This window comes from Cupressus sempervirens, chromosome 11 (genome assembly GCF_028749045.1).
Source record: "Cupressus sempervirens isolate cs-2001-9-10 chromosome 11, ASM2874904v1, whole genome shotgun sequence".
Taxonomy (NCBI): domain Eukaryota; kingdom Viridiplantae; phylum Streptophyta; class Pinopsida; order Cupressales; family Cupressaceae; genus Cupressus; species Cupressus sempervirens.
The window spans coordinates 670,756,191-670,782,889 of NC_143128.1; the positions used below are offsets into that span (position 1 = coordinate 670,756,191).

At 34.9% G+C, this 26,699-nt stretch overlaps 1 protein-coding gene across 1 annotated transcript in view; it reads right to left on the minus strand.

The window, feature by feature from the left end:
• Positions 1 to 24,737: 24,737 nt before the first annotated feature.
• The window catches only part of HINT4 (histidine triad nucleotide-binding 4), a 42,635-nt gene continuing 40,673 nt past the window's right edge, over positions 24,738 to 26,699 (minus strand). Inside the window, exons 5-6 of the mRNA XM_089810370.1 lie at positions 25,220 to 25,297; positions 24,738 to 25,040 (exon numbers count right to left, since the gene is read on the minus strand). Coding sequence (XP_089666496.1) covers positions 24,941 to 25,040; positions 25,220 to 25,297 — 178 coding nt within the window. The 3' untranslated portion in view covers positions 24,738 to 24,940. The remainder of the gene's footprint in view (positions 25,041 to 25,219; positions 25,298 to 26,699) is intronic.

The window sequence follows — 26,699 nt, forward strand, 5'->3', positions numbered from 1 at the left end:
GAGGTCATCCTAAGGGGTGATGAAATCAACGAGCAGTCCTCCTAAAAAAAAACAAATCCACTTATTTTTTGTGCACTCAAGATCACCTGAAGGTGCGAGAAGAGTGAATATGTAAGTGACCTTAGGCTTAAAAGACACTTGTTCTTTTCCAATGAATATTTAGATTTTGTAATATACTCTTGAAGACACTTGTGTTTAGCATGCAAATTTATTTCCAACTTAAAACGTCGTCAACATAATAAATCAAGAGTTTGTCAACAAAAGTAAATCGAGCGTCATCAACATAAGAAATCAATAGGAAAACAAGCCAATTCTTTTATGCATTAAAGATTGAATGAGTATTCTTTTTAAGCACCAAACTTGACTGTTAAAGGTTCATTCCAATGAAAACATGTAAATTGCTTTTAAGCATTCAAGATTGTGTTTTAGCATGCATACCAATGAAAAATTTATATTTTAGTTCATGGAATTCAAGATTTGTCTGTTTATTAAGACACTCAAGATTATATTTGATTGTTTTAAGTTTGAAGGCATTCAAGAGTGTGTTTGGATTTTGAATTTAATTGCAACATTCATTCATAGAAAAATGATTAATCATTCAAGTTCATTCCTTTCTAATTTAAAGTCCTCCTATGTCTACTCCCTTGCCACTTTCCACAAACCTACAATAAATGTTTTTGATTAAAACTTAGAGATTTGCAACATGAGTTAATATTTTTTATGAAAATACATTCAAAAAGATTAAAAATAGAATTTGGAACGAAAAAATCTAATTTTTTATTGTGAGCTTCTGATAGTGTCCCAAACCTGCAATAAAAATTCTTGATCAAAATTTCATACTTTAGGTGATAAATGATTTTTTTAATGAATAATAATAAAAAAATTATTTAAAAAAAACTTTTGATTGGAAAAATTAGAAATTTTTACTATAATCTCCATCCATTTAATTTTGGGTAGGAATGAGGTGCAATGTTGCTGATTTTGTTGCTCAATGTCTTAAGTGCCAGAGGATGAAGGTAGAGCATTAGCATCCGACAGGTCTTTTGCAGTTGCATGTTATCCCAGAGTGCAAATGGGATACTATATCTATTGATTTTATCACTGGGTTGCCTATGCCATCATGACAACATGATTGTATCATGGTAACAGTGGACAAGTTGTCCAAGGTAACACATTTTTCACCCATGAGAACATCCTACAAAGCTTCTTCTGTAGCAGATGTTTTCTTAGAGGATATTGTTTGTTTGCATGGGATCCCTCGTACGATTATTTCAGATAGAAATCTAGTGTTTACTTTACCACTGTGGACATCTCTCTAACATGCTTTGGGTGCACAACCAATTTTAGTTTGGCTTATCACCTAAAGACTGATGGTCGAACAAAGAGAGTTAACCAAGTTCTAAAAGACATGCTTTACATGTATGTTATGGACCAGTAGGTGAAGTGGGAGGATTACTTATACCTTGTTGATTTTGCATATAAAAATGGGTATCACAGTTCTCTTGGCATGTCACCTTTTTAGGCCTTATACGTAGACCGTATCGTACCCCTTTGAGTTGGGATCGTTTGGAGGACCGTGTGCTTCTAGGTCCAAAGATGCTTCAAGATATGGAGTAGCAGGTTGTTCGTATTAGAGAGAATTTGGTTACTGCTCAAGACAAGTAGAAGAAGTATGCAGATGCCCATAGGTTAGATCTTTAGTTTTCTATTGGTGATAGGGTGTTATTGAGAGTGCATCTGAGGAAGAGCCCCATCCGTTGTGGTAAAGCCTCTAAGTTGGCACCACGTTTTGTCAGACCATTTGAAATCCTCGAGAGGATTTATCTTGTTGCTTATCGACTAGCATTGCCACCTTGTTTATCGTGCATCTATGATAATTTCCATGTTTTTATTTTGAGGCCGTATATTCCTGATGTGACCCATGCTCTTGATTAGGATGCTTTATAGGTGGAGGATGGGTAACTTTCTTTGGAGCCTATTCACATCCTTCAACATCAGAGACTAACTTTGAGAGGTTGAGACATAGAGCAAGTAAGGGTCTAGTAGGACTTGAGCGATGAGACCTTTGCTACTTGGGAAGATGCTACATGATTGAGAGGATTGAACCCCTATCTTTTTGTTGGCTTCTAGGAGTAAGCCTATGGTAGTGGGGGAGGATGTAGTGCCTCTCGTGTTTGTAGTCTATACCTTATTTTATTTTGATTCGAGAGATACTTGTTCTCATGTTATTATTTCAGCATTCAAGATGACCTGAGGGTCAGATATTATACTTTGATTTCCAATATCATAGATGTTAGATTACTATGTTGTTCAGTAGATCATATTTACATGTTGATGTCATTTTGAGATGCTAGTATGTTTTATAATAATATTTGGTTATCTAGTATTTGGACATATCTCTGATTATGTTATGTGGTGGATTTAATACTATGGTTATTTACTTCATTCTTGCTTCATTATGCTTTATGGGAATGTGAGTGACATAAATGGATTATTTCAGTATATTTGAATAAATGATTAAATTAGGCATTTAATGCATTTATCATTTTGGTTATGTTATTATATGCAATTGCACTTGATCATGTGTTTTAGTGTGTAGGAATTATATCTCTAGCAGTGGCACATGGAATTAGTGATTCAACTGTTCATTATTATTATTGTCGTCCCTGTATGGTCAACATATCTCATTTAATTGTTTAATTAAACCTTCCAGTCATTTGGTTAAATCCAAAATCATTTGCATTATGTGACTAAACCTGTGAGTGTGTTTGTGCATTTATATATTCGCATTGTCGCGAAAGTTGTTAAGGGAATTTCTATGATTTTGTGTTTTTGGGCCTTAAATTTTATTGAATTTAATTTTTGACAGTTTTTCCATAGATGAATTTCAATTACTTAGAATAGCCTGTTTTTGTTTGGGTTGATTCAAGGTCTAATTAGTTTAACTGGTTATTTACCCTAATCAACTATTCACTCGAAAAGTGAATAAGTATTGAAAAAGGAAATTAATTCCTCACTTCTTACTTTTGGAAATTGAGAATTTGAGAGCTTTTTCCAAAATCCTCTTCTGGAGGATTATGTTTTTATTCGTTCTGAGAGCTACAGGCCTGGGATCTTCGCGAGGTCAGTCTCATTAGATCCAGCTCGGGGAGACCTTGTTGTGTCGTAATTTTTGGCAGCTTCTTTGGGTTATTTATTTTATTATGTTGTTTCCTATTTCAGCCCTTTTGTTGTCAGGTAGGGAACTCTCGTTTTCTCATTTCAACTTAGTTTTTGGTTATATTTCTAGTAGTTGTTTGTTAGGAGGCTGAGAACTAGTGTTTCCCTCTATTTATGTTTGTTGGTTCTACCCAGTTGGTTGGATATGAACGTTTTCCCTATTTTTGGTGCATGAGGGTTTGAAATTTCGCACCGTTATGCTAGTTGTTTCCACATACAATATTTGAACCTAAATTTTATTGAATTTTTTGGCTTTTGTGCCCCAAGACCAAATGGGTTTTATTTTGTATGTTTTCAAGTTTTGGAGTTTTCACCTTGATTTGTGTCATTCAATTTTCTTGGGTTTTCTTGGCATGTTGTTGATCATGGACTTGGATCATCCGTAGGATGTCAATTAGATCATTGTTACACTTTTATGTTGCATTGGGATGTGTGTTGCATCAATCCTCCCAAGCTTATTTTTTTTTGAGTGTTATTTCAGCTTGTGTTCTCATCCAGCCCTTGTGTTTGATCTTCGTGATGGTGGTGCACCATACACAAGCACATGTGTGTGCATTTGTCGGGTGACTTGCAAGGCTCGATCTCCCATTTGTATTTTGGTGGAGTTATGTTCACTTGGGGTTTGGGTTGGGAATATGCATGCCTATGGGCACTCATCATGTGATGAGCATGGGTATGTAGGGTAAGGTGGTGGAGGGGCTTCTCTCGGAACCTTACGATGATCTTGACATGGTGTACGTGTAGAAGTTTCTAATAAGTGATAACTTAATTAATTGATAGAAAATTAAACAAGATAAGAAATGTAAAGTCAGCCTCCCAAGGGTGGTGCCGAGGGGAATGGCCAATGATTCTTAGTCCTTGTAGTTTAGTCGAGGACACAACATATCAGCCTCTCGAGGGAGTACCAAGGGGAACGGTTTGTTAGCATGTTTGCCAACTCTCCACTAGAGTCCCTAAATAGTTACCCATAGAGTGTTTGACCAAGACCTGTTGTACTTGCATTGTCTCATGTTCTTGGGTTCAGTCATCATTATTGTCTAGTATGAGTGATAGCCATGGATGTTTTCTTTGTGTGTGTTTGTGGTTTTATCATTATCTCCATCAGCACGACGGGAGTGGACCTACAGATTCCACATGGTTGGGAGGTGCAACTACCTTCACCATTGTTGGAGACCGGTGTACAAAGACTATCTATTATCCCAGTGCAATTGTTGCTCGTCGTTTCACTTGGTAATTCGAGTTCCGGATAATGTTATCTTGTGATTTATGCTTTCATTGGAATGTTTGGATATCATATTTAGATGATGTTAGTTTATTTGACGCATTATTGTATTATGATGTTTAACATATGATTAGATGATGAGTTTGATTAGTTGGAATATCTAATGCTTTACTTTTTAGCATTTAAATTTCCTTGTTCTTATGTTTATTATTATGTTTTAGTTGTAATGTCCTCATAAGACATCTCCCATGATTTGGTCGGTAGTTTGGGATGTTATGTGCAGGGGATGGCTAGGACCGTTGAGGTCTCATGATGTTATTATGGTTGGGAGGAATCGTGCATGAGTTTTGTTGTTCTTGTACATTGTGATGTTGCTTCTCTACATTGTGACGTTGCTTATAGTATGTTCTTTTACTGCTATGTTTCAGATGGTTAGATGTAGTTTTCATCTTCCAGTTATAGTGTTCGAGTGTTTATGCCTCAATTTGTGGATCTGGTACTCCCTAGTGTGGAGAAAATTCATTTCCTAGATTTTTACCTTAATGATTTTTGGCTTGCTAATTTGTATCCTCGCACAAAATTATACCTTTTTGCACGAGAGTGCAAAAGTTTGCGTGGTGTACTAAGTTACCTCGCACAACTCATAATGTTTCCTCTCACGAAACTCTACACTAGTTTTGGGTGTTTTGGTTGCTGGGTGAAGCATTTCCTCATGCGGGATGGTGTTTCCTCACATGGATTGGTGTACTTTCTCACACAAAGTAGTGCTTCCTCGCACAAAAATCTGTCAGTTGTGTTTCCTCGCGCAAAAAATAGGGGATATCTCCATTGGTTTTTATGGAACACAATTTGGTGTTTTAAGTACCCTTTGGGTTTGCTTAATTTTCCATGCTTCAAAAGATCTGAGATTATTTGTTCTGTTTTCGTCTTTGGTTTTGTTTCTCTGTTTGTGTGTGTTAGTTTAGTAGTGGTATTTGGAGATTTATTGGTTGTTTGGATTGTGGTTAAGTCTTATGTTGTAATCTTTGTGATCCTCATATGCTGAGTGTTGTGTACATCCATACTTGTTTAAAAAAATATCTTGACTTTTATTTATCCTTGTTCCAAGGATCTCCAGATGGGGCATTACAATTTTTTTTTAGAAGATCGCATTCTACGTTGGAGTTTTCAAGATGAAACATAAGGATTCCTTATAAAGATATTGGGTTGTAAAAGATCATATGTTGATCCTTATTGTTGTAAGTGTGATTCGATGAGATGTTTCAAAAAGAAATTGTAATAGTAGAAGTAAAATTTACTGTTGTATATGCATTTCACTCTTAATATTTTCTTGAAAAATGACTTAAAATATTTTTTAAAAAAAAATACTTGTATTCAAATGGTAATTGAAAATCCTTAAAAATATTTTGAGATTATAGAAAAAAATATGAAACTGAATTCAATATGAATTCTTTAAATTATTAAGAAAATTTAGTTAGTATGTATCATGTATATCTTGTTCAAATTCTAGGCATGACACATTGACCGTCACAACAAAATTTGTCTTAGTGTCCTTAATGGTAGAGAAATTGTGTATTCATCATTTTGCTAAGGGTCTTAATGCACCTCTTGAGGATTCAGTCTGATTAGCTTTCCCTACTACTTTCAAAGAGGTAGTTGAGACAACCCTAGTTGCAAAGGATGCCCATAAGAAAGGACAAAATCAGTTTCAAAACTAGAACAACTCGGGTCAGTCTTCAAGACATCAAAGGCCCCCTTGGAAAGGGAAACAAAATTAGTCGGGAGGAAACTTTAGAGCTTCACAACCATAGCAAGATAATAGATAGAGGTCATCATAGGGATATAGGGAATCTAAGCCCAAGCAATGGTAGTCTTAGGGTCCTAGACGAGATCAGGGGACACAAGCCCACCACAACGTGTGAGACAAAGTCTCTCTTACCTTAAAGGGAAGGCTCACTCTTCTCAATTTTCCTTGGATCAACTCAAGGTAAGCAAGAAGTTAAGAGATATTTATAGGGGTGTTACTAATATTCATTCCTCTTGTTTTAAGAAAGAAATTCACTTCGTTGTGTAGCGGGTAATGGGAAAGCTTGATCTCTTTAACTATACTTCTAACATTTGGAAATAATTATATTGATATCAAACACCAACTCAAAGGCTGATTGAAAGCATATCGAGCTTAGATTAATGTTTAGTTTTTTGTGAGGCCTCACCCTGGCCCATCATAGCATATCATAGCAGTTTATTTGCACTTTAGATACTTTATCATAGCATATCATAGTAGTTTATTTGCATTTTAGATACTTTATATTTTGCATTGTAGATACTTTATATTTTGGGACCTTGTTATATGGTGGACTATTTTGGACTGTTACTCAGACTATTTGATGCTATGGGACACTTTATTTTATGGTACTCATTATGATGTTAGAACTTATTTATGATGCTTGATGATGTTACATTCATGTACTTGGTTGGTTATTTTATTAATGAGTAGGAAATTATGTTTGAATAAAAATGTTAGATAGATTATATAGATGTATATGAAAATCATGAAATGTTGCAAAAGAGTCATATCATGTTTAGTTCGATAATGGTAGTATTATATATGCACAATGGTTAGAATTGGAAAAATGTTATTCAATTGAGAAATGCCTTATGTTTTGATTCAATTATGAATATAGAATTAATTGAGGATTTATATGTGCATATGTTTATTTATCTTGGACTACTGATATGTGGTTTGAGTGTGCAGGAAATAGCCATGGTAAAATGAAAAACCAAGACTATACCTTTGTATTAATTGAGATTGCCAAGGTTAGATCTAATGAAGAGATCTTAACCTCGTTAATAAGTATTTTACTTTGTGAATGTAATGTGAATGGATGTTTTAGATTAGATTTTTTTTGTGAAAATTGATTTGCCACTCGTAATGTTAAATGTATATTTATAGTGTCACTTGACACTTGTGTTGTTATGTGTTTAGTGGCAAGTTAGGTTGAGTCATTGGCAAAAGACACCCAACCTTATTCCTAACCAGTTAGAAATGTTTAAGTTTTCATTCCCTTGCATAAAATATCTTATGAATGTTTTTAATTAAATTAAATTTTGGATTTCAAGTTTATGGTGACTTTAGAGGGCTTTGTTTGAGTCTTAGAGCGTTCTTTTAGTAAAATTAAGTTACCTACATGTTAGGGCTTTAATTTTGGTTTTACTGGAGTTAAAATCTCTTTTCTAGCACTCTTAAAATCCCATATCTTAAGTATTGTGAAAATGGAAGAAGACTTACCCAAAATTCCCACCTTATCTCTACTGAGTTGTTAATTCCAACCAAATAGGGAAACTTAGGTTGAGTTAAAGTGTTTGTTCTCTTTCATGATGGAGGAAAATTAGGAATGTTCTTCTTTTAGAGGGAAATTGAAAATTAGGTGGGGCATTCACCCACTCTCTAGTTTTAGAGATTTTTGGTTTTGGAGATTGGATGAAGGAAGGATAGAGGGCTCTTCTCAAATCGGGTCATTTACCATAGCTTGGAGAAAGGTTGGAGCTTTTGCCATGTTTTGGAAATTATGTGTTATATTTTTATTTTTATTTTTAAATAAAAGATGTGTAAATTTTGCTACAGATGCATGTGTGTGTTGTTCATTGTCCTTGTGGTATTGCTAGGTGTGGAAGAATTTCTATTGCCTTATTTTCATTTGATTTTTTTGAGTGTGTGATGTTATGGGTGTGGAAGGACATCACTCACCCTTGAGAGGGAAGAAATGGCCTTCAGGGTGAAGGGGTTAATTGGGCCTATCCCTTAAGTGCAGAGTCTCTTCCCTGGAAGGAAGAGGGATAAGCATTTAGTATGGGCTACATGTGTCAGTACTTTGTTATGCACTTTGGGGGTGATAAAGGGAGAAAGTTTGTGAGAGTTGGTATTTATTTTGTATGCCTTGTGAAGGAAGATTTGGTTTACTACATATGGCTTCTCCTTGGGGTTTTAGGCACACCTTCACCCATTCTATTGGTTTCTCTGGCAACCTACTGTGTAAGCTCGAAAAAGGTGTTAAATGTTGTATCATATATTGTTGTTTTATATGTGTGTGCTTGATTGTTACCTGGTTGGTCTTGGTTCTCCAAGCTCGGTGGGTGGTCTCTTAGAGACCTAGGCTGGGAGGTGAGCTCTCCATGGTTTACAGGGTTGTCTTGTACATATTTTCTAAATGGATATGTGTTGAAGCAAAGCTTGGAAGATTTTCACTTTCTTTTGGAGATTTGAAGATGTTTTATTATGAACATTTGTAAAAGTTATGTTTGAAAAATATCAGAAGTAGATCTTCATGTAATTTGTAAATTGATGTAAGGATCCAATTATAATTTTAATATTTGAAATAAAATTTTCAATTCTGTGAATATATATTTTAGTTTGATTATTTCTTAAATTGCTTCTGAGAAATAAAATTGAATATTATTATTGCATGTGTGTGTCTTGTTCAAGAAAAAATGGGCATGACATTTTTCTAATCTATAAGAACGACTATGAAGATCACTGACCTCTATACAATTCTTTTAAAGGTAAATCTCTACCATTGGCGTGCACAAACTTTTAGAAGTAAATGGTTCCTATGCTATATACTATAAGCCTATAAGTTATTTTAGTTCAAAGATATGGAAGTAACTTAATTCTAACAAATTGTGTGAATGTAAAACAATAATATAATGTAAGGAAACTTGCAAAGAAAAATATAACCATTTCCACATAACTCATAATAGATATGAAATAAATGTGTAATTGAAATCCACATGCAAGAGAATAGACAATATACCCACAAAAATGAGACACAAGATATACCCTAGGAAACCCTCATTGAGGGAAAAACCCAGCCTACAAAAGCATCAATCACCATGTATTATTTAGCAAAAACACCATTGCAATACAACTATGAAAGTCTTCAAAGTCATAGCCACAACCAAGAAATCCATGTGAACAATCATGAATCCACACATATCATGGCATGCTTCCAACCTTCACAAATGCTCCTTTGACTAACTTGTCAAGCCTTGTCCCGCTCAACTCTCATCTTTTCGCCTTTTTCCCCTTTGTCTTGTCTCTACAACTACCCTTGTGGCTACTTATATAGTGTTGTAGTCTCAAAACACATGCCCCATTTCTTCTAGAAATGGGGACCCCCTAGTAAATTTTTGCCAACCAAACTCCTAGTCCAAAGTCTGGGTCACTTTTGGACTCCCTAGGAGTCTAGGATAAACCCCAACATCTGATTGGGAAGTCCAGAGGGTCAAAGTCTGGAAAAAAGATAAGGTTTTATCAACTTTCATGTGCTTAAGTGCGCACTAGGGCGCAGGGTCTATATAAGATCCCAGACCCCCTATCCCCTCCAAGGTAATCTTTAAGAAACCCCCCTCCAAAAAGAGATACAAAATATTGGCAAATATTTCATTAATTAAATAAATAAATCTATTCACGAATCTTTGGTTTGTTATGTTAAATATTATTTATATTGTCGATTATTTTGGAATCATAACTTTTTTATAGAAAATATTGGTGAATCTCAATAATAATAGAAATTTCATTATTAACCATACAATATTACAAATAAAAATTGAATATTTTTTAACTTATGGAATATTATGAGGATCATCACATTATATTTTAAATCAATAGTAAAAACTAAATATTGGTGATATATCCCTAAAGTAACTAATAATTATGATAATTATGTGAATTAATTTTAATTTCTCATATAATATAATTTCAGTGAATCAAATCTAATATATATCGAATATAATGGTGAATCTTTGAATATGATTTTTTTAATAAAATAAATTATTGAGTGATTTTAAATATTTTAGAGCTAAAATTTATAAAAATATGGCAATTTAGGTTGCGTTAAATCTTAAATTATTAGTCAAATTATCAACAATTTTTTTCTAAAATTAGCCAATTGACAAATATTAGCCACTAAAAAATACATTGATCCCCTCTCACTTGTTCTTCTCCTCTGGCTAGAAGCGCACCTCTGCAGCTCCAATTGTGCGCTCCTTGTTTGCTTCCTCATGCACTCACATCAATGAACAAAGGTTAGCACCTACATGAAGGTGTGCACATGCACATGTCCACAAGGTGCACATGTGCACACCTTCCCAAAACTTTTACAAACCTAAGACAACCCAAAAAGTCTAACTTAAGTACTATGAAGGTGTGCACATGCGCACCTCCACAAGGTGCACATTTGTGCACCTTTCCTCACAAACTCAAACAACTAAAACAAAACAAATGTTAATTTGTAAAGGAACTAAGGAAGTGCACACATGTGTACCTCCTCAAGGTGCACATGTGCACACTTTTGTGCTCACAAAACACAAACATAAGTCTAATTGTTAGAAATTTGTTCAATACTCCCCTCAGGATTCATGATAAGGGCTTAACCATGTCCTATGTACTATAAGTTGAGTGATTGTATCGGGCATTCCTTCTTTTGGTGCAATGGCAACCCCACTTTAATAAGTGGTATCAGAGCTTGGTCATAGGTTCAAATCCTCAGACTCTTGGGTAATGCTGAGGGGGAGATTGTTGGAAATTGATTTAACACTCCCCTCGGGATTCGTGACAAGGGCTTAACCGCCTCCTGTTATAAGTTGAGTGGTTGTATTGGGCATTGATAGATTGGTCTTTTGATGTAATGACAATCCTACTCTAACATAATCTTCTCCTAGTTGCCATGCACTGTGCATGTGCACACTTTACCTAGGTGTAGACGTGCGCAACTATGCACAAAAGGCTAAATAGGGGTTAAACAAGCGCACCTTTTCACCTTTAAGGGTGCGCTAGGTGCACTGAAGTGCATAGAAAGGTATTGGGGGGGGGGGATTTAACTATTTTCGTTGCATCCTAATTGATTTTGACCATTGTTAAAGTAAATTAGAGTTTGTTTTAGGTTGAATTTTAGCTTTTTGAACTAATATTGTTCTTTCTTGTGCAGATCAAATGGCATCATCGTCTTCTTCTTCAATGGAAAAAAATATAGCTCCAAAAGCAGTAGCATTCAAGTACCAAGGGGCACCCAGAAAGTCAAGATTTCAAGTTGGGCATGTTGAGATCAAAGATACAAAAGTTGGGCATATAGACTAGAACGTGTTCCTCATAATTTGCAACAAGCCTAAAGAGAGGTCTGCTATGGTATCATCACTTATGCACTCATGCCTTGTGAATGTAGCATCTCACCCAACATCAGTCTATCCCTCAAAACTCATAATGACCCTTGTTGAACACTATGTATCGAAAGAAAGGTCATCATGAGTGTCATGGGAGAGATAGTCTTGGAGCTCCGACCCTGGAACATTGAGAAAGTATTCCATCTCTCAGGAGCAGATCAATATTTAAAGATAACATATGATAGAGTAGAATGATGGTACAAGGAAAATCTCAAAGACGCACAAGAAATAGTGCAATCTTCCTTCCTTATTGACAAAACACCAATGGGTTGCCGAGTAGGCAAAGTTGATATAACAAGGGGGTATATGAAGGATGACATTAGATATGCAATTGTGCTTTTGAGAAGAGCTATGGGACTTCCTACAGTAGGAAACCTTAAAACCTGGATAATCCACTTTATAGAAACCATTAGGATGAAAAAGATGCCAATTAAGTTGGCCACCATCCTAAGTGATAACTTGGATGAGCAACTTGTAGCCATCAAAGCCGATCTATGATTCTACATGACATCATACATGGTGTACTTACTAGCGGCTCAAACCAAAAATCATCCAGGACTTTACAAAAAGGAAAGCATGCAAGATGCTAATGCACAATTGGGGAAGAAGAAACTCTCAGAGCAGAGTGTGGGATACAATGTGGTGAATGATGGCTTCAACTTTCACAATCATCAGATTCATAGAGGGTGATTATGCCAAAATAATTTCAATCGAAGTAGCGTCCAAGATCATAGAGATCGACACTTACTACATTTAGTTTAAAACATTCACCTATCTTAGGGTATTCGGTACTCTAGAAAACCCAAAGAAGCTCCCAAGATATCCATCAGATAGGCTCATTTTTTTGGAGATTGCAGGCCAACTCACTTCTACATATGACAGAGTGAGGAGACAACACAAGAAGACATGGGTCTGGCCCATCACAATTGGTGCTTTTGAGGTGAACCAAAAGCAAGATATTGTCACCTTCAATTCTGAGTGGGGTCAATATCCCTTGGAAGAGTACAACTCACCTCACCTTTGCTTTGACAACATTGGAATGGTACAACAGCTGGCAGAGAAAGAATTTGTACATGAGTATGCATTAGAAGACCATTAGATGAACGCAGTAGATGACTATGATATCAGATAAGGGATTATTGTAGGACGACTCTTTCTCTAGCAAAAAAGATGTTGAAGATGAAGATTCCTCTTAAAGTTGTGGAAAAGGATACCAAAGATATTATGGATCCTTTATACAATAGGGATAAGATCTATGATCAACCAATAATGAATGCATAAATTGGAAGGGATATGCAGATACAAATCATCGAGCTAGGCACATAGTCTAATTGACAAAGTAATGGATCAAGAAATTTTTCAAAATGAATCCAGTTCCTCAGGTTATTCCCCTACAAGCCACTGCACAACCAATCAAAGGAAATGTGCATTAATCACAGTGCCAACCTTCCCTACTCAATCCCAAGTAAGGTTGAGAAAGGTGCACCGACATGAGAGGGAGATTGAGTACTTTGGAGTTGATAGGGGCACGAAAAGGAAAAGAGTACCTTCTAAGGCTAGGCAAGCAGCTCAAGCCCAAGTGCCTCAACAAGAACAAGTACAACCTGAACAAGCAGAACCTCAAGCTAAGCCTAAAGCTCAAGAGGTTGCACAAGAGCCACAAGCACCTCCATAGTTGAAACATGTAGAGGAAGAGTAGGTAGAGGAGTAGAGGGTACCAATAGTGGCAACACAAGAGGAAGAAGCCTCCCCCTCGGCTCGCAAAAAGTCAAGGGTTGAATCAACTATGGCAAGAACACAAAGGAGGAGATTAAAGAAGAAAAACAATCTATCTCCACAAGTGCCTAAGACAATCCTAGAAGCGGAGGCGGAAGAAGAAGGGGAGCAAATTGAATTTGTCCCCATAAGCTAATGAACCTACTTGTCTAGGGCCACAAAGGAAGAGAGGAGAAGAAGCTCCACAATGACACCTCCATCTGCTCCAAGGGAGTCTATCTAGATATCGACATCAAAAGATGAGCAACAATAATGGATAGATGATATGGAAGGGCAAGAAACTGATGTCTTCGACCTCTCTGACTTTTACTTCATGCCAGTGGGCACTGAGAAGGTAGGAGAGAAAAAAAGAGATACTCCCACGAGTGAACCCTTAGAAGAGGGCTGGCAATCAAATGCCGCCTCTACCTTAAGGACCTCTGGGCATTCAGCCGCCACCATCTCAGGATTTGGCATTTTTGGATAAGAGATCAGTGACTCCACTTCCTCAGGCTATAGAGCAAGAAGAAAAAGTGACAGAGGAAGGGGATCCCCAACAGCTGCATGCCGATGAAGTATCAGAGTAAGGGCAAATACTTGAAGAGCCTCAACAAACTCCTCAAAATACAGAGGCAAAGACCTTATCCCAACCAGATACATAGACTTAAACTATAGAGATTTCTTAACGAGAAAATATTTCAGAGAGGACTGATAAGGAGAAGGAGCCTACATTAGAAACAACCTCTTCAGTGAAATACATGTCTCCCATGGGCACCTTACCGTAATGGCTAAAGAGGGAGATCATGTTTCATCAAAAAAGGAAGTTGGACCTGATAGTTGAGGAGGGAATGAAGGAATTGGTCAAAGCATTGAAGAAGCCTGAGCCACCTACGGGTGATGCGTGAACAGTGGCCTTCATAATGAAGAACCAAGATATTGACATGCTTGCACATATAGTCATTCCTCCTCCACATGTTGACACTGAACAACTGACTCCTAAAGATTATCAAATCAAGGAGGTCATGTTGGGGAGACCCACGGTAGACACTACAAAGTGATGATCACTACAAGGATGAAAGAGCTGTTCAGGCATATGGACTGGGATGAGTCTGAGTTGATAGCATTGCGGAAACAAAATGAGGTATTAAGAGGCCCAATCGACCTAGAGAATCCAGAGATCACTCTTGCGGCAACATTAGAGAGAAGAGGGATAGGGGAAACACAATTAGATCCATTTTTGGAAGCATGTTAGCAATGGCGTAACAATTTTGAAGAAAATAGTGTACAAATAATACAGGGAAATATAGGTTTGTTGCACCACATCCATTCGAGTGTTGAAAAGTTGGTATCCATAGCGAACCAAGATTTTGGGTTAATGGATGAAGTTCATATCTGGGAAAATGACCTATAAGCTTTGAAGTCAATCAAAGGTCAAAGGTATTGAACATTAATGGAGGTATGTGCGGTTGAGGAGCTTGATAAGTTAGGTGATTGGATAGAGAAAATAGTGGCAGGCAATAAGGTTATGGAGGGATTGCATGTAGAAATCTAGCAGATTAAAGATAAGGCTCAAGAGCAATTTTTGGAAGTGGAGAGATACTACAATGCCGCTAGCCTGAAGATTTTTAAGGATAAGTCAAAGATCAAGCTTTTTGCAGTGCAATCTATTGCTCAATAGTTCAAAGGTACATTTGAAGATGCTTCATTGGAAGATGACATTAGACAAACCTTCAAGATCAAAGAAGCATTGTTGGAATTGGACACCAAACTTGATGATTTTGTAGAAGCAGGAACTGAAGTGAGTAATTATTGGCAAGTAGTGAAGAATAAGTATGAGGGTCTCGATTTGCTAGAGGCTACCCAAGTGGTGGAAATAATATAAAAGTTCAAGAGAGTATCTAGACATCATTTTGGTCTAAAGGGGAAGAAAACTCAAATGCTAGAAATTTAGTTTTGACACTTCGAAGAATTTTGGATTTTTGGAACTTGTCACCAAGGTGCACAAGTGCACTTTTCACATAGGTGCACCGACAGTTTTGAGTAAGAAGTAGTTTTGGAACTTGTCACCAAGGTGCACAAGTGCGCTTTTCACATAAGTGCGCCAACAGTTAACTGTCAATTCCTAATTTTGAGCATTCCATGCACCGGAAACACATTTTGATGGCAGTTCAACTCCTAGAAATGCATAGAGAAGGTCGAGCTTCCATTTTTAGAGCTTGAAGAGACTCCTAGATCATCTTGCAGCTACATTTTTCTTATCTTATCATTCTTTTATTCTTTTGTGTCATGTAAAGGCTCGTGCACTCCTTAATGAATATAAATAGGGGTGGATACCTATTTAGCACCATTTAGAGAGTCAGTTTGTGTATAATTAGATTTGTTTATTAGTTTTTAGCATGTGTTTGCATTTTAACAAGTCTCACTTCTAACACAAAGGGAGGAGATGATTTCTTATAAATACATGGATGTAATATGTACTTTAGACCGTTATTTTGATGCAATAATATTTTCTATTGGTGATTTCATTCTGAGTGTAATTATTCTTGATAGAGTGTTATTTTTTGTGAATGCATGTTCATGAATAATAATGGAGCCAATGGTTTTATTGTGTTATTATGATTGTGTAACCTTTTAATTTTGGTGTTTGCTTCGTGTTAACGAATTTCGCTAACGTAATGAATTGGAGAAAAGATCACCTATTGTTCTTGCATAGTGTCTTGTCTCACATGAGCACACTTTTTGTGGCCTTTTGAATTGATGAAATGTGAAACATCTTTAAGTTATTATTGAGTTCTCATTGACAATTGCATCAATGGAGTTGAGGAAGCGTTGCTCCTAATTTCATTGGTTTCCTACCCAATATTTTTAACAATTTAATTCACAGACATGTTGTCACCGTGATTTATGGCTGTTAGGAATCTCTCTTTCAAGTTATTTGATTTAATCTCTTATTACCTATCTTTGTTATTTTCTTTTCAAACACTTGGTTAAAATACAAATTCATATAGTTGCATCAATAAATTGCATTCATCATAAAACAAAAAACACCAAAAAATATCTCTTTTGTAGTTACTTTTTCAAATACAACAGATCAAACAAATTATCTTAAATTGTTCAGAACCAACAAAGGTCTCCTTGTGAACATACAAATTTATTTTCAATTGAGCAGATTTCAATAGGTCGCAAGATCACCTAGAACTTTGGAGTTGATCCCCGATTAGCTTTTCAAGAGAGGAGTTCAAAAGGATTTCTGTCGTTCAACATTGTGCAAAATGACATGTCAACATATAGTAGCAAGTCTCACAAAACCACCAAGTGGTATTACATAAACCATGTGCTACTTGACCCATTGACCCCACATTTAATATTGGATATTTAATTCTTTTCTCCAATATTAAATAATTACATCAAATATTATCACAATGTTACAATACAACTCATCCAGTATATCCTATGAGAATCTCTCCATGTGTGCAACGTTAAATATTAAAATAAAATAATACAATTTAAAAATATTATGCAATGTGTGCAACACACAATCTCAACAATCTCTCACTTGTTGTATGCATTGCTTAGGGTCAATCTATAGCCACATATATGAACAAGGAAATAATCCCTCCTAGCACATCCACCATCATGGATCAAAGTATACCATGTTCTCTATCCTGGTATCCATAGCAAAATCAAAATATACACCATCTCAAACATGAATGATCCCACCTCCATTTATGGCACTGCCACTAGACATACACATAAATCCAAAGAGAAAGTCACCCAACCTATCATATAAGAATCGTAAAATCTTATAGCAACTTACAATCAAGCAAAAATACCTAATCCAAAGGTAATCACATGTATCTACAGTTGTCAAAATCCATAGCTGAAATAACAACCACAACAAGAGCCAACCCATCCAACTATCCATACCTCCAAAGGTAATATCACATCATCAACATATCTAATCTATAACCTGCAATCACAATCCTTAAGAGCAATACTTACCACATATATTCCAAGAAGCACCCACTGTAAAAGATAATGTCAAATCTGTAACCAATCCACTCACAGCATCTCAAAGAAGTGAATCCATATAGTATCAAGAACATCCACGACACATATAAACCAATAACTTACATGAACAACTTTCAAAACAAGTCTTTAATGCTCTCAAGTTCTCCATAGCCAACAAAGGAAAGAGATAAAGAAATAACCATGTCATTTCTTACATGACATACATGAATAAAAACCATTGATCACAACCTCTATCCAATCCCAAATTCAATGTAAGTGAAACTGAACATCTAAGAATATAACCAAGTCCAAAGAGAAACCATGCAAATAATAACATATATCATGTCTTTCTACACACACCTCTAGATGTAAACTATGCAAAGTAAGATCTTCATAAAACTTGAACCAAAAAACCACAATGATACCCAACCATACCATATAACCAATCATGGATGTAAGTCTCTCATAAGAAGATCAAACTCATAAACCATTTCTAAACCAATGAATAACCATTCCTAATCCAATGAATATTCGCAATATAAAACCATCTCCCAAACTCAACCAAAATTACAACATATGCACAAGGAGATGACCAATACTAAACCATCTCTCAAATGAACGCTCCTAAACTAACTCATGTACCATAGCTCAAGATCCAATCCATAAAAGATAAGTATAAAAAAATACACCTGAGAGAAATAATGGGCTGTACCTCTCAAGTAGTAAACTGTCAAGTAGACCAAGAGTGGGGAATGAGAATGCTTGTCAAGGTATCCAAGTCTCCAACCAAGACTAATCTAAGAAAAATCTCCTCTCAAGTCCATATCAGGTGAATGCCCCTCGGATTTTCTACTGAACCCATCAATTGTCCCAACAAATACTTCTCTAATTCAAGAAAAATCAGCATCACCACTAGCACCTCTAACCAGTCAATCCATACTAACGTCAAATGCAACATAGAAATGCCATAATGTATTCATCAAATGATTAATGTATTAAAAAAAAACTAAACCAAGATCAATGTCAAAGTTTCAAACATGGGCTCAAGAACATAAACATAACAACAAGATCTAAACTATCTCAAAAGAGACAACGTGCTCCATATGAACATACCATAACATGTCAAAACTCTAAATGTGTATCAAGAGTATACCATGACATAATAATGAAACCATCCTACCAACAAGGATAACATGTCAAATAAAGTATAAACCACATATTTTCTAGGAACTCCATGAGTCCTCAAGATGCAACCATCTCCATGTCAAAGAAGATTCTACAACAATATAATCTAAGACATCCTTCAACATTTGCAAACACTCAATAAGTATATCAATGCCAACAACTTGCACTCAACCGTGGTACCGAGCCACCCATGGCATAATAAAATCAATCTCCTATTGAAAATCCTCCAAGTCTACACACACAACCAAAGTGTTGGTATCAAGTGAAACAAAGATCTCCAAAACCGAACTAAGAAGCAATCTTGCTTTGCCACCTCATCACTATCACAAGCTCCCACTAAACCATGTATCTAAGCTATCTATGACAACATGATGGAAAATTATCCTCTAACCATGAGAATCAACCAATCCATCAATTAAAAAACTCAAAGTGTACATCATGAGATCCTTAAAAGAAACCACATAATCACGATCCTCAACCAAAAAGATATACTACCATAACCGAATCAAGAATCCAAACCAATGAGCACCAACAAAGTACTTGTATATCCAATCATGTCATGCCAAAATCCATGGCACCATATTCACATCTATGAATCGAGTATCTAACTCTCAAATTGTCTAACTTGTCAGCATAAAATAGTCACCTACAATTCTCCATCATGACTATACCTAGTAACATCCCATCTCTTCTACATGAAGACAAATCACCAAATCATGTGACAAGGGCATAAACAACCCAAATCCAAGCCACCAATCTAAATATGCATCAATAATGAAAGATCAATCAGCAAAGACAACCCATATTCAACCCATAAATGCAACCTGTAAGTATAGACCGCTTACAACATTGCACAACTTGTAGACCCAACAAGTCATCATATATATCCAAACCAAACATTGATAACCATATCATCATGAGACCAATTTTAAATATAAGTTGAGCATACAATGACATCAAATGTCAAATCTCTACAATATAGAATGTCATAAACTCATAATGTTACCATAATCAATATATATCATAAACCATTTATATCAAAATATCACCTAATAGACCATGTCAGACCTGCACTAAATGTGAACCAATGTGTCTAGCTCTCCAAGAGCTTTTCGTTCACTATTCACAATCAAAAATTTGACTTCCTATGCCCAAGTTATGCTCAAACATGTGCTCAATTTTTTTTTAAAAAAATCTAACTTTCAAGCTTATAAAACCTAACAAACTGTCAAAATCACAAAATCAAACATGCACCAAGTTGTACTGCTTTGATTAGCTTTCCAACAACTATTAAAGTTCAAAATGTGATATCCTGAGCGAAAGTTATGGTTGTTTTATCAAGACAATTTTTTTTACCATTTTCACTGCAAAAAAAAAAAAATGTGACACAAATTCTAATAAGATTAAACTTGACGGTTGTCATGGGATGAAACAAAAGAACTCTTTCATTTTCTCTCAACATGTCCAAATGAGGGCATTTTATATATTAAAATTTATGAAAAAACCAACCCAGAACCAATGGTGAGGTCCATTTTTGCCCAGGAGGTCATTTCTACAATTTCCCTCCTAAAACTCTCATTTAAATGAAACATCCGAAAAAAAAAAATTGACCAACAATTTCACATGCCCAAAATGTGCCAACATCCAATCATAATAACAAATCCAAAACCCTCTGATATGTAATAATAACATACAAAACCCATATATCTTGTGTGTTCTTTCATTCTCTCATGAATTCTCATAGATTCAATCTAGGGTTACACCAACAAAACAATAGCTTTGCTACCACTTATAAGAAAACTTGTAACAAAAAATATAACCATTTCCACATAACTCATAATAGATTTGAAATAAATATTCAATTGAAATCTACATATAAGAGAATAGATAACATACCCACAAAAAATGTGACACAAGATATACCTTAGAAAACCTTTATTGAAGAAAAAATTCAGCCTCCAAAAGCATCCATCACTATGTATTGCTCAGCAAAAACATCATTGCAATACAACCATGGAAGTCTTCAAAGCCATAGCCACAACCAAGGAATTCACACATCTCATGTCATACTTCCAACTTTCACAAATGCTCCTTTGGCTAACCTGTCAAACCTTGTCCTGCTCAACTCCTGTCTTTTTGTCTTTTTCCCTTTTCATTTTGTCTCTTCAACTACCCTTGTGGCTACTTATATAGTAGCACGCAACACCTAAGAACCCAGAAGGCAACCCCGATTGGGAGTCAGAGGATCCGTAGTACCCGTTTACCTCGTCTAGGTTTGTTAAGATCTCGGCAAATTTGTTTATTCAATAAAGGATCGGCCCCTACCATTCTAAGGGGAAAGGAAGGGCTCCACTTAGAACACAAAAAGAAACTCTTTTGACTCTAACGATGCTTGATACTTGATCGTTCCACTGAGAAAGAAAGCTTTGCTATTCCATGGTTGCGTAACTGCTAAAGTTCCACAAAACCACCAAGTGGTATTATATAAATCATGTGTTGCCTAACCCATTGACCCCACATTTAATGTTGGACATTTAATTCTTTTCCTCAATTTTAAATAAATAATTACATCAAATATTATCACAATGTTACAATACAACTCATCAAGTATATCTCATGAGAATTTTTCCATGTTGCACGTCCATATGGGTGTTCCTAGGTACAAAATTACATAATAAAATAAAATAATACAATATAAAAATATTATGCAATATGTACAACACACACAATCTCAACATATAGACCACAGTCAAAGCTTCTAGTATAGCACCACAATTGCTCATAGTCAATGCTTCAGCTCCAATTATTTTTTCTACTCACTTTTCTCTAACAAACATACAAGAATAACATGTATTAAAGATAGTAGACAAAAATTAAAGTCGCAACTTCCAATTTGTTCTACCACAATTGCTTCTTGTTAAATTTAGTATCTAATTACTTCTTTTTATTCACTTTTCTTTCAACTTTGCACTACACAAACATAGTTATGCTTGCACAAGTTTGGCAAGGCTCTCTTGCATATATAAAGGATGATTTTGACAATGAGGGGCACTCCTTTATATAGGCAAAGGAGTGACAAAAAGGAGGAGAAAAATGTGGGAGGAACTCAACCACCTTAACTTAGTCAAACTAGGATAGAAGATTTATTGAATAACATGACTGAAGGCACGTGTAATACATGCAATTTATCTTCTAAAACTATAAAGTTGAAAACACTTAAACAAACTTGAAGAAAATGTTGAAATTGTTGAATTGATCTTGTAGATTATCATAAAAGGCTTTGAATTTGGTGATGATCGCAAGATCAGAAATTCTTGTATTCAATGTCACTGCATTCACTTTGATAACAATTTCTTGCATCTCCTAATTCTCTTTGAGGAATTGTCAATTGTCATTTGATAATTTAAAGTAATCAAGTTCTTTCTCATTCCAAGTTGTTGTGAATTCTCCTTTGTCAAATTTGCACATTCTAGAGTTTTTGACACTTTGTAAACCTTCTTAATGATGTCCATATATAAACTTAGAACAAATTTCCCTACAACATCTTTAACTAATTATTGTTTTTTAGATCAAACTGCTTGACGCATTTGCACACGAACTCAAGTTCTAAGGCACCCTTTGGGAAAGTGGAGAACAAATGAATTATTGTTTCTTTTGATTTGAAGCATGTATGTTTTATATTATGTCTCTATTCTTTGAAAAAATTCCAACATATCTTGACATGAAGAGTTTGTTGCATTATGAGAACTCCAATGGGATTGAATCCATGAGGATTTCAAGATTTGGACAACGATAGCAGATCCATGGAGGATAAGTGTTCTAACTATGATTTAGATACATATTGAACACTTAGGAAGGTTGGAAATGATTGAAATCATGGTTAAGAAGATGGATTACATGTAGGCAAAAAGGGGCTTTTGACTTGAATGGTTAAGAATGCAAGTCGAAAGCATATGGATGTGTGCTGGATGAGCATTTTTATTTAAAATGTGAGTTTCTACCAAAATTGGGTTTCACAGATACATTTACATGTGGTAAGAAACTCATTATTTTACTTGGTGTAAATATGTAATCGAGTTTTGAAAGTGTGATTACATATTTAGGAATATGGAGTCTATATGTATTTTGAAGATGGATTGAGTATGAAAGATGAAGGCATGGAAGATACTTGAGAGAACTTTTATCATTTTCTTCAAAAACAAACCAAAAATTAAACCAAAACAAGCACACAAAGTATTTACAAATTAAAAGAAAAGAAAAGAAAAACATATCTCTTGCTTTGCTACAAATTGATAACTTGGACCAAAAAATCTAGGAGTGCATTCAAACAAATGGATGATAAAGAGCAAAAGAATGCAAGAAATAAGTAATTTGATCAAGAAATGCAAGAAAAAATGAAATCTTACACTTGGAGGGAAAAGAGTAAAATTTGGAGGAAGAAGTTGGAATGAACTTTTTCTCTCCAAAATCAGGTTTCATGAGTGCATTTGCATGTTTAAAATATGCAATGCATTTACATGCGTTTGGACACCAAAGCCAAAATTGGATTTAGGAGTCACTACATATTTTTGTGAGTTGCATTTACATGTAAGTGAAAACCTTTGGAAAATCATGGTATCAAGATGTCAATGCATGTCCAATATGATACAAATGATGTTGAAAATGCCCTTCTAAGTCTAGCTTGCATTTCTCCAAATGATTTTCATATTTGAAAATACCTTTCCAAGAGCAAATAGTGGTTTGAACATGGCATTAAATGTGCATGAAATGATGAAAATACTTGTTGCAAATACCTTTCCTTTCAAGTTGTTGGGTAAAACATGGCTTATATGCCATATTGCATAGACATTTTTGCCTTAAAAGAGCAAAATTAGGTTCTCCAAACTCAAACGCTTGTTTTAAATATGTAATTAAGATGTGTACAACTCATTTCCAAGTCAAATTCAGGCTTAGAAGAATGCATTACATGCATGTTTTTAATGCAAATGCATTCCTAAGATTTTCTCTTTACAACATCCAAGGCAAATTGGGTTTAAAAAGGGCCTTCACATTCACATTTTTCATTGGAAGACCAAAATTGGGGTCTCTAGACTCAAACGCATGTAATGCAAATGCTTTGAAATCACTTGGAGACCAAAATCATGGTCTCTAGAGGAGATTATACAAATTGTGGTTTAAAAAAGCCTTTGCATGTAATGCATTTACATGCAAAGAGGAAAGTCAAGGTTTGAGGATATATTTACATATTTTTAAATGCTGGTGAAACCACCTAACAAGTTGTTTTGTTAAGAAACTAGTGGTTTGCAAGCCAAATACGTGGTTTGGAGGAGCAATCACATGTTTTCAACTCATAAATAAAATGCAATTGACTTATATCACTTAAAACTTAATATTTAACACATCTATTTAAATTTCTTAAGCAATCTCACTTAAAGGGGTCAAATACAATTTACACTAATATATTTTACATATTATGTGCAAATATGTTCAAAAAGTGATATTTCACTTAAATATTTTCAATTAAAAAATTAATGTAAATCTCAACATCAAATTAGACTATAAAGTGATAGTCACTTAAGTGATAAATAAAAAGTCATAAAGAGACAACTAGATTAATGAGCTCAAGTATGATAGGATAACTATATTAATGGGTTTTTTATAAATAAAAGATGCAACCAGATTGATGAGCTCAAGTATAACAGGATAATTGTTTTTCACACTTAGCCCCTAGATTGGTGAAGAGTAATGATAATCATTTTCTGTCGACTAAATAGTAGTTTAGTTATTAAATGCACCCAAGTACGCATCGTTATTATACAATAATAAATTTATTTTATTAGATGTGTGTTTGTGTCTAGATACATATCCAATACTCCGTATTCTATTGCTTTGATGGTCAAGAGGAAATATTTATTAATAATTAAAAAATAATACAATTATGTTGATTTTTATATAAATGTTGTAAATCTCTTTGATCAAACTTTTCATGATTTGTTATAGGAATATCATTTTTTTCTGATTTGTCAAAGGACTGTCAATTCAACCGAGTTGTCATTTGATACTGTTGTTCAAATAATAATAATATATAAAAAGAACAAGAATAGGGATATCAAGTGCTGTGAGAATAGGAATAAAAATCTAAGTGATTAATAATATTAATATGAAATGATAAGACATGAATGAAATTATGAATTAATTCTTTCAAGAGCTATATGTCCCAACATTAGAACTCTTTGCATGGAATATCTACAAATAAATAAATGCAAAATAATGTCCCAATTATTAGAATTAAAAAAATAATTGCAACATTCTCTCCATAATAAAACCTCCTTACAAATTATTTTCCACTGGTCTAATTTCCTTTAATAGTTTGTTGGCTTCTACGAAAACTCCCACGGGACCATAAGACAGGTATTTAAATTTCTTCCATCTGCTTAAAAACACCTTGTATCAGTATATCAATAAGGTATTTGTCACAAGTTCAATAATATAGCACCTTATTGTTGTTTTTATTTCCTAATGACACAACAAATAAAGATGCTGCTATCAATCAAAAAGCCAATTGAAACCAACTAATGGACAATTAAATATTTGCATGGAGCTACAGACCTTGGTGTGTAAGGAAGAGCAAAGCAATGAAGATGAAGATGGTTTACACTATTGAATGGAGGTTGATGGAATCCAAACCTGCAGAAATTATATAAATTTATTGGAAATATTGTCTTACAAAAAACCAATGCCATCAATATAGATGAGATGATTATTCTCATTGCAACATAATTTTAAGACACCTAAAAAATACGAAAAAATTCCCCAAAACTGTCAAGAACAGGGATTAAGCATTTTTCCAAATTTTCAATGTGTAAAAATACTATCGTTTCAACACAATAGAAACTCAATTTTACAGAGTCAGTGGTCTCAGAAAGGCAGCAGCAGTTTGGTAACCTCTTCAGCAGTCTTGAGACTGTCAGGAGTCAACACAGTTATGACTGTTAGAAAGCATCAGTTTCAGCACCATAAAGCAAACGGCAGACATGTTTTGAAAACAATGTGGTAGAAAAGAGACATGAAGCTGATGAACATAGAACACGATGATTAGATTAAAGGCTGTGAAGAACAAAAGTATGCAAATAAGGGAACACAAAAATCTCATATTCAGATTTATCTCAATTTGCATGTGAATATGTGCTTTCCATATTTGATGATGTCATTATGCCTCAATGAGTAGAATGCTTGTGTCCTAGACACCAATGCTGTGCAACACTAATTCTACAAGGGATTTATTTAAGGAGTTTCACAAAAAAAAATGTGATCCTGAAAACAGGACAAAAGTTTGCAAAATAAAAGAAAAGGAAGAATTTTGCTCAAGTCACCTCAACTTTCAAAATTCATTCTCCACAATGTCACTGGTGCTCCTTTAACAACAAGGCCACTCCATTTATTGGATAATGGAGAGGTAATAATCAAAACAAAATGTGATAATACAATTACCTTGACTAGATTTAAGGAAGGAAAGTTATTGAAACTCAAAGTCGAGCCTTCAATTTCAAGAAAATTTGCTCATTTTTCCAAAGGTGGAAATTTATTAAGCCTTTAATGGCATACAAGATTTGGGCAGACCAACTATGACAGCATTTGAACAATACAAAAAAATGGTGATGTATGTGTGCCAACTCTACCCAAAACAATTGATATATGTGACACATGCATCTTGGCTAAACAACAAACTGAGCTATTTCAGAAATCAAACTAAATAGTTGAAAGGAAGTTACAGTTAATCCACATTGATTTGTGTGGTTGAATATCATTCTCTTTTCCTATTGATAACAATTACTTCATGTTGTTCACCAATCAACAGCAAAATCACCTGGATCTATTTTTTTAAGCAAATATAAAAAGCTCTCAACACTTCCCAAAAGTATTCCCACAATGATTGAAAGTGAAACACAATCCTATATGGAACATTAAGGGCTACTAATGGTGGTTAATAATGAAGCAGGAACACTTAAGACTGATAATAGTGGTATATTCATGACAAAAGCGTTTGAAGATTATGTCAGGAAAAATGGGACCGAACGACATCTCACAA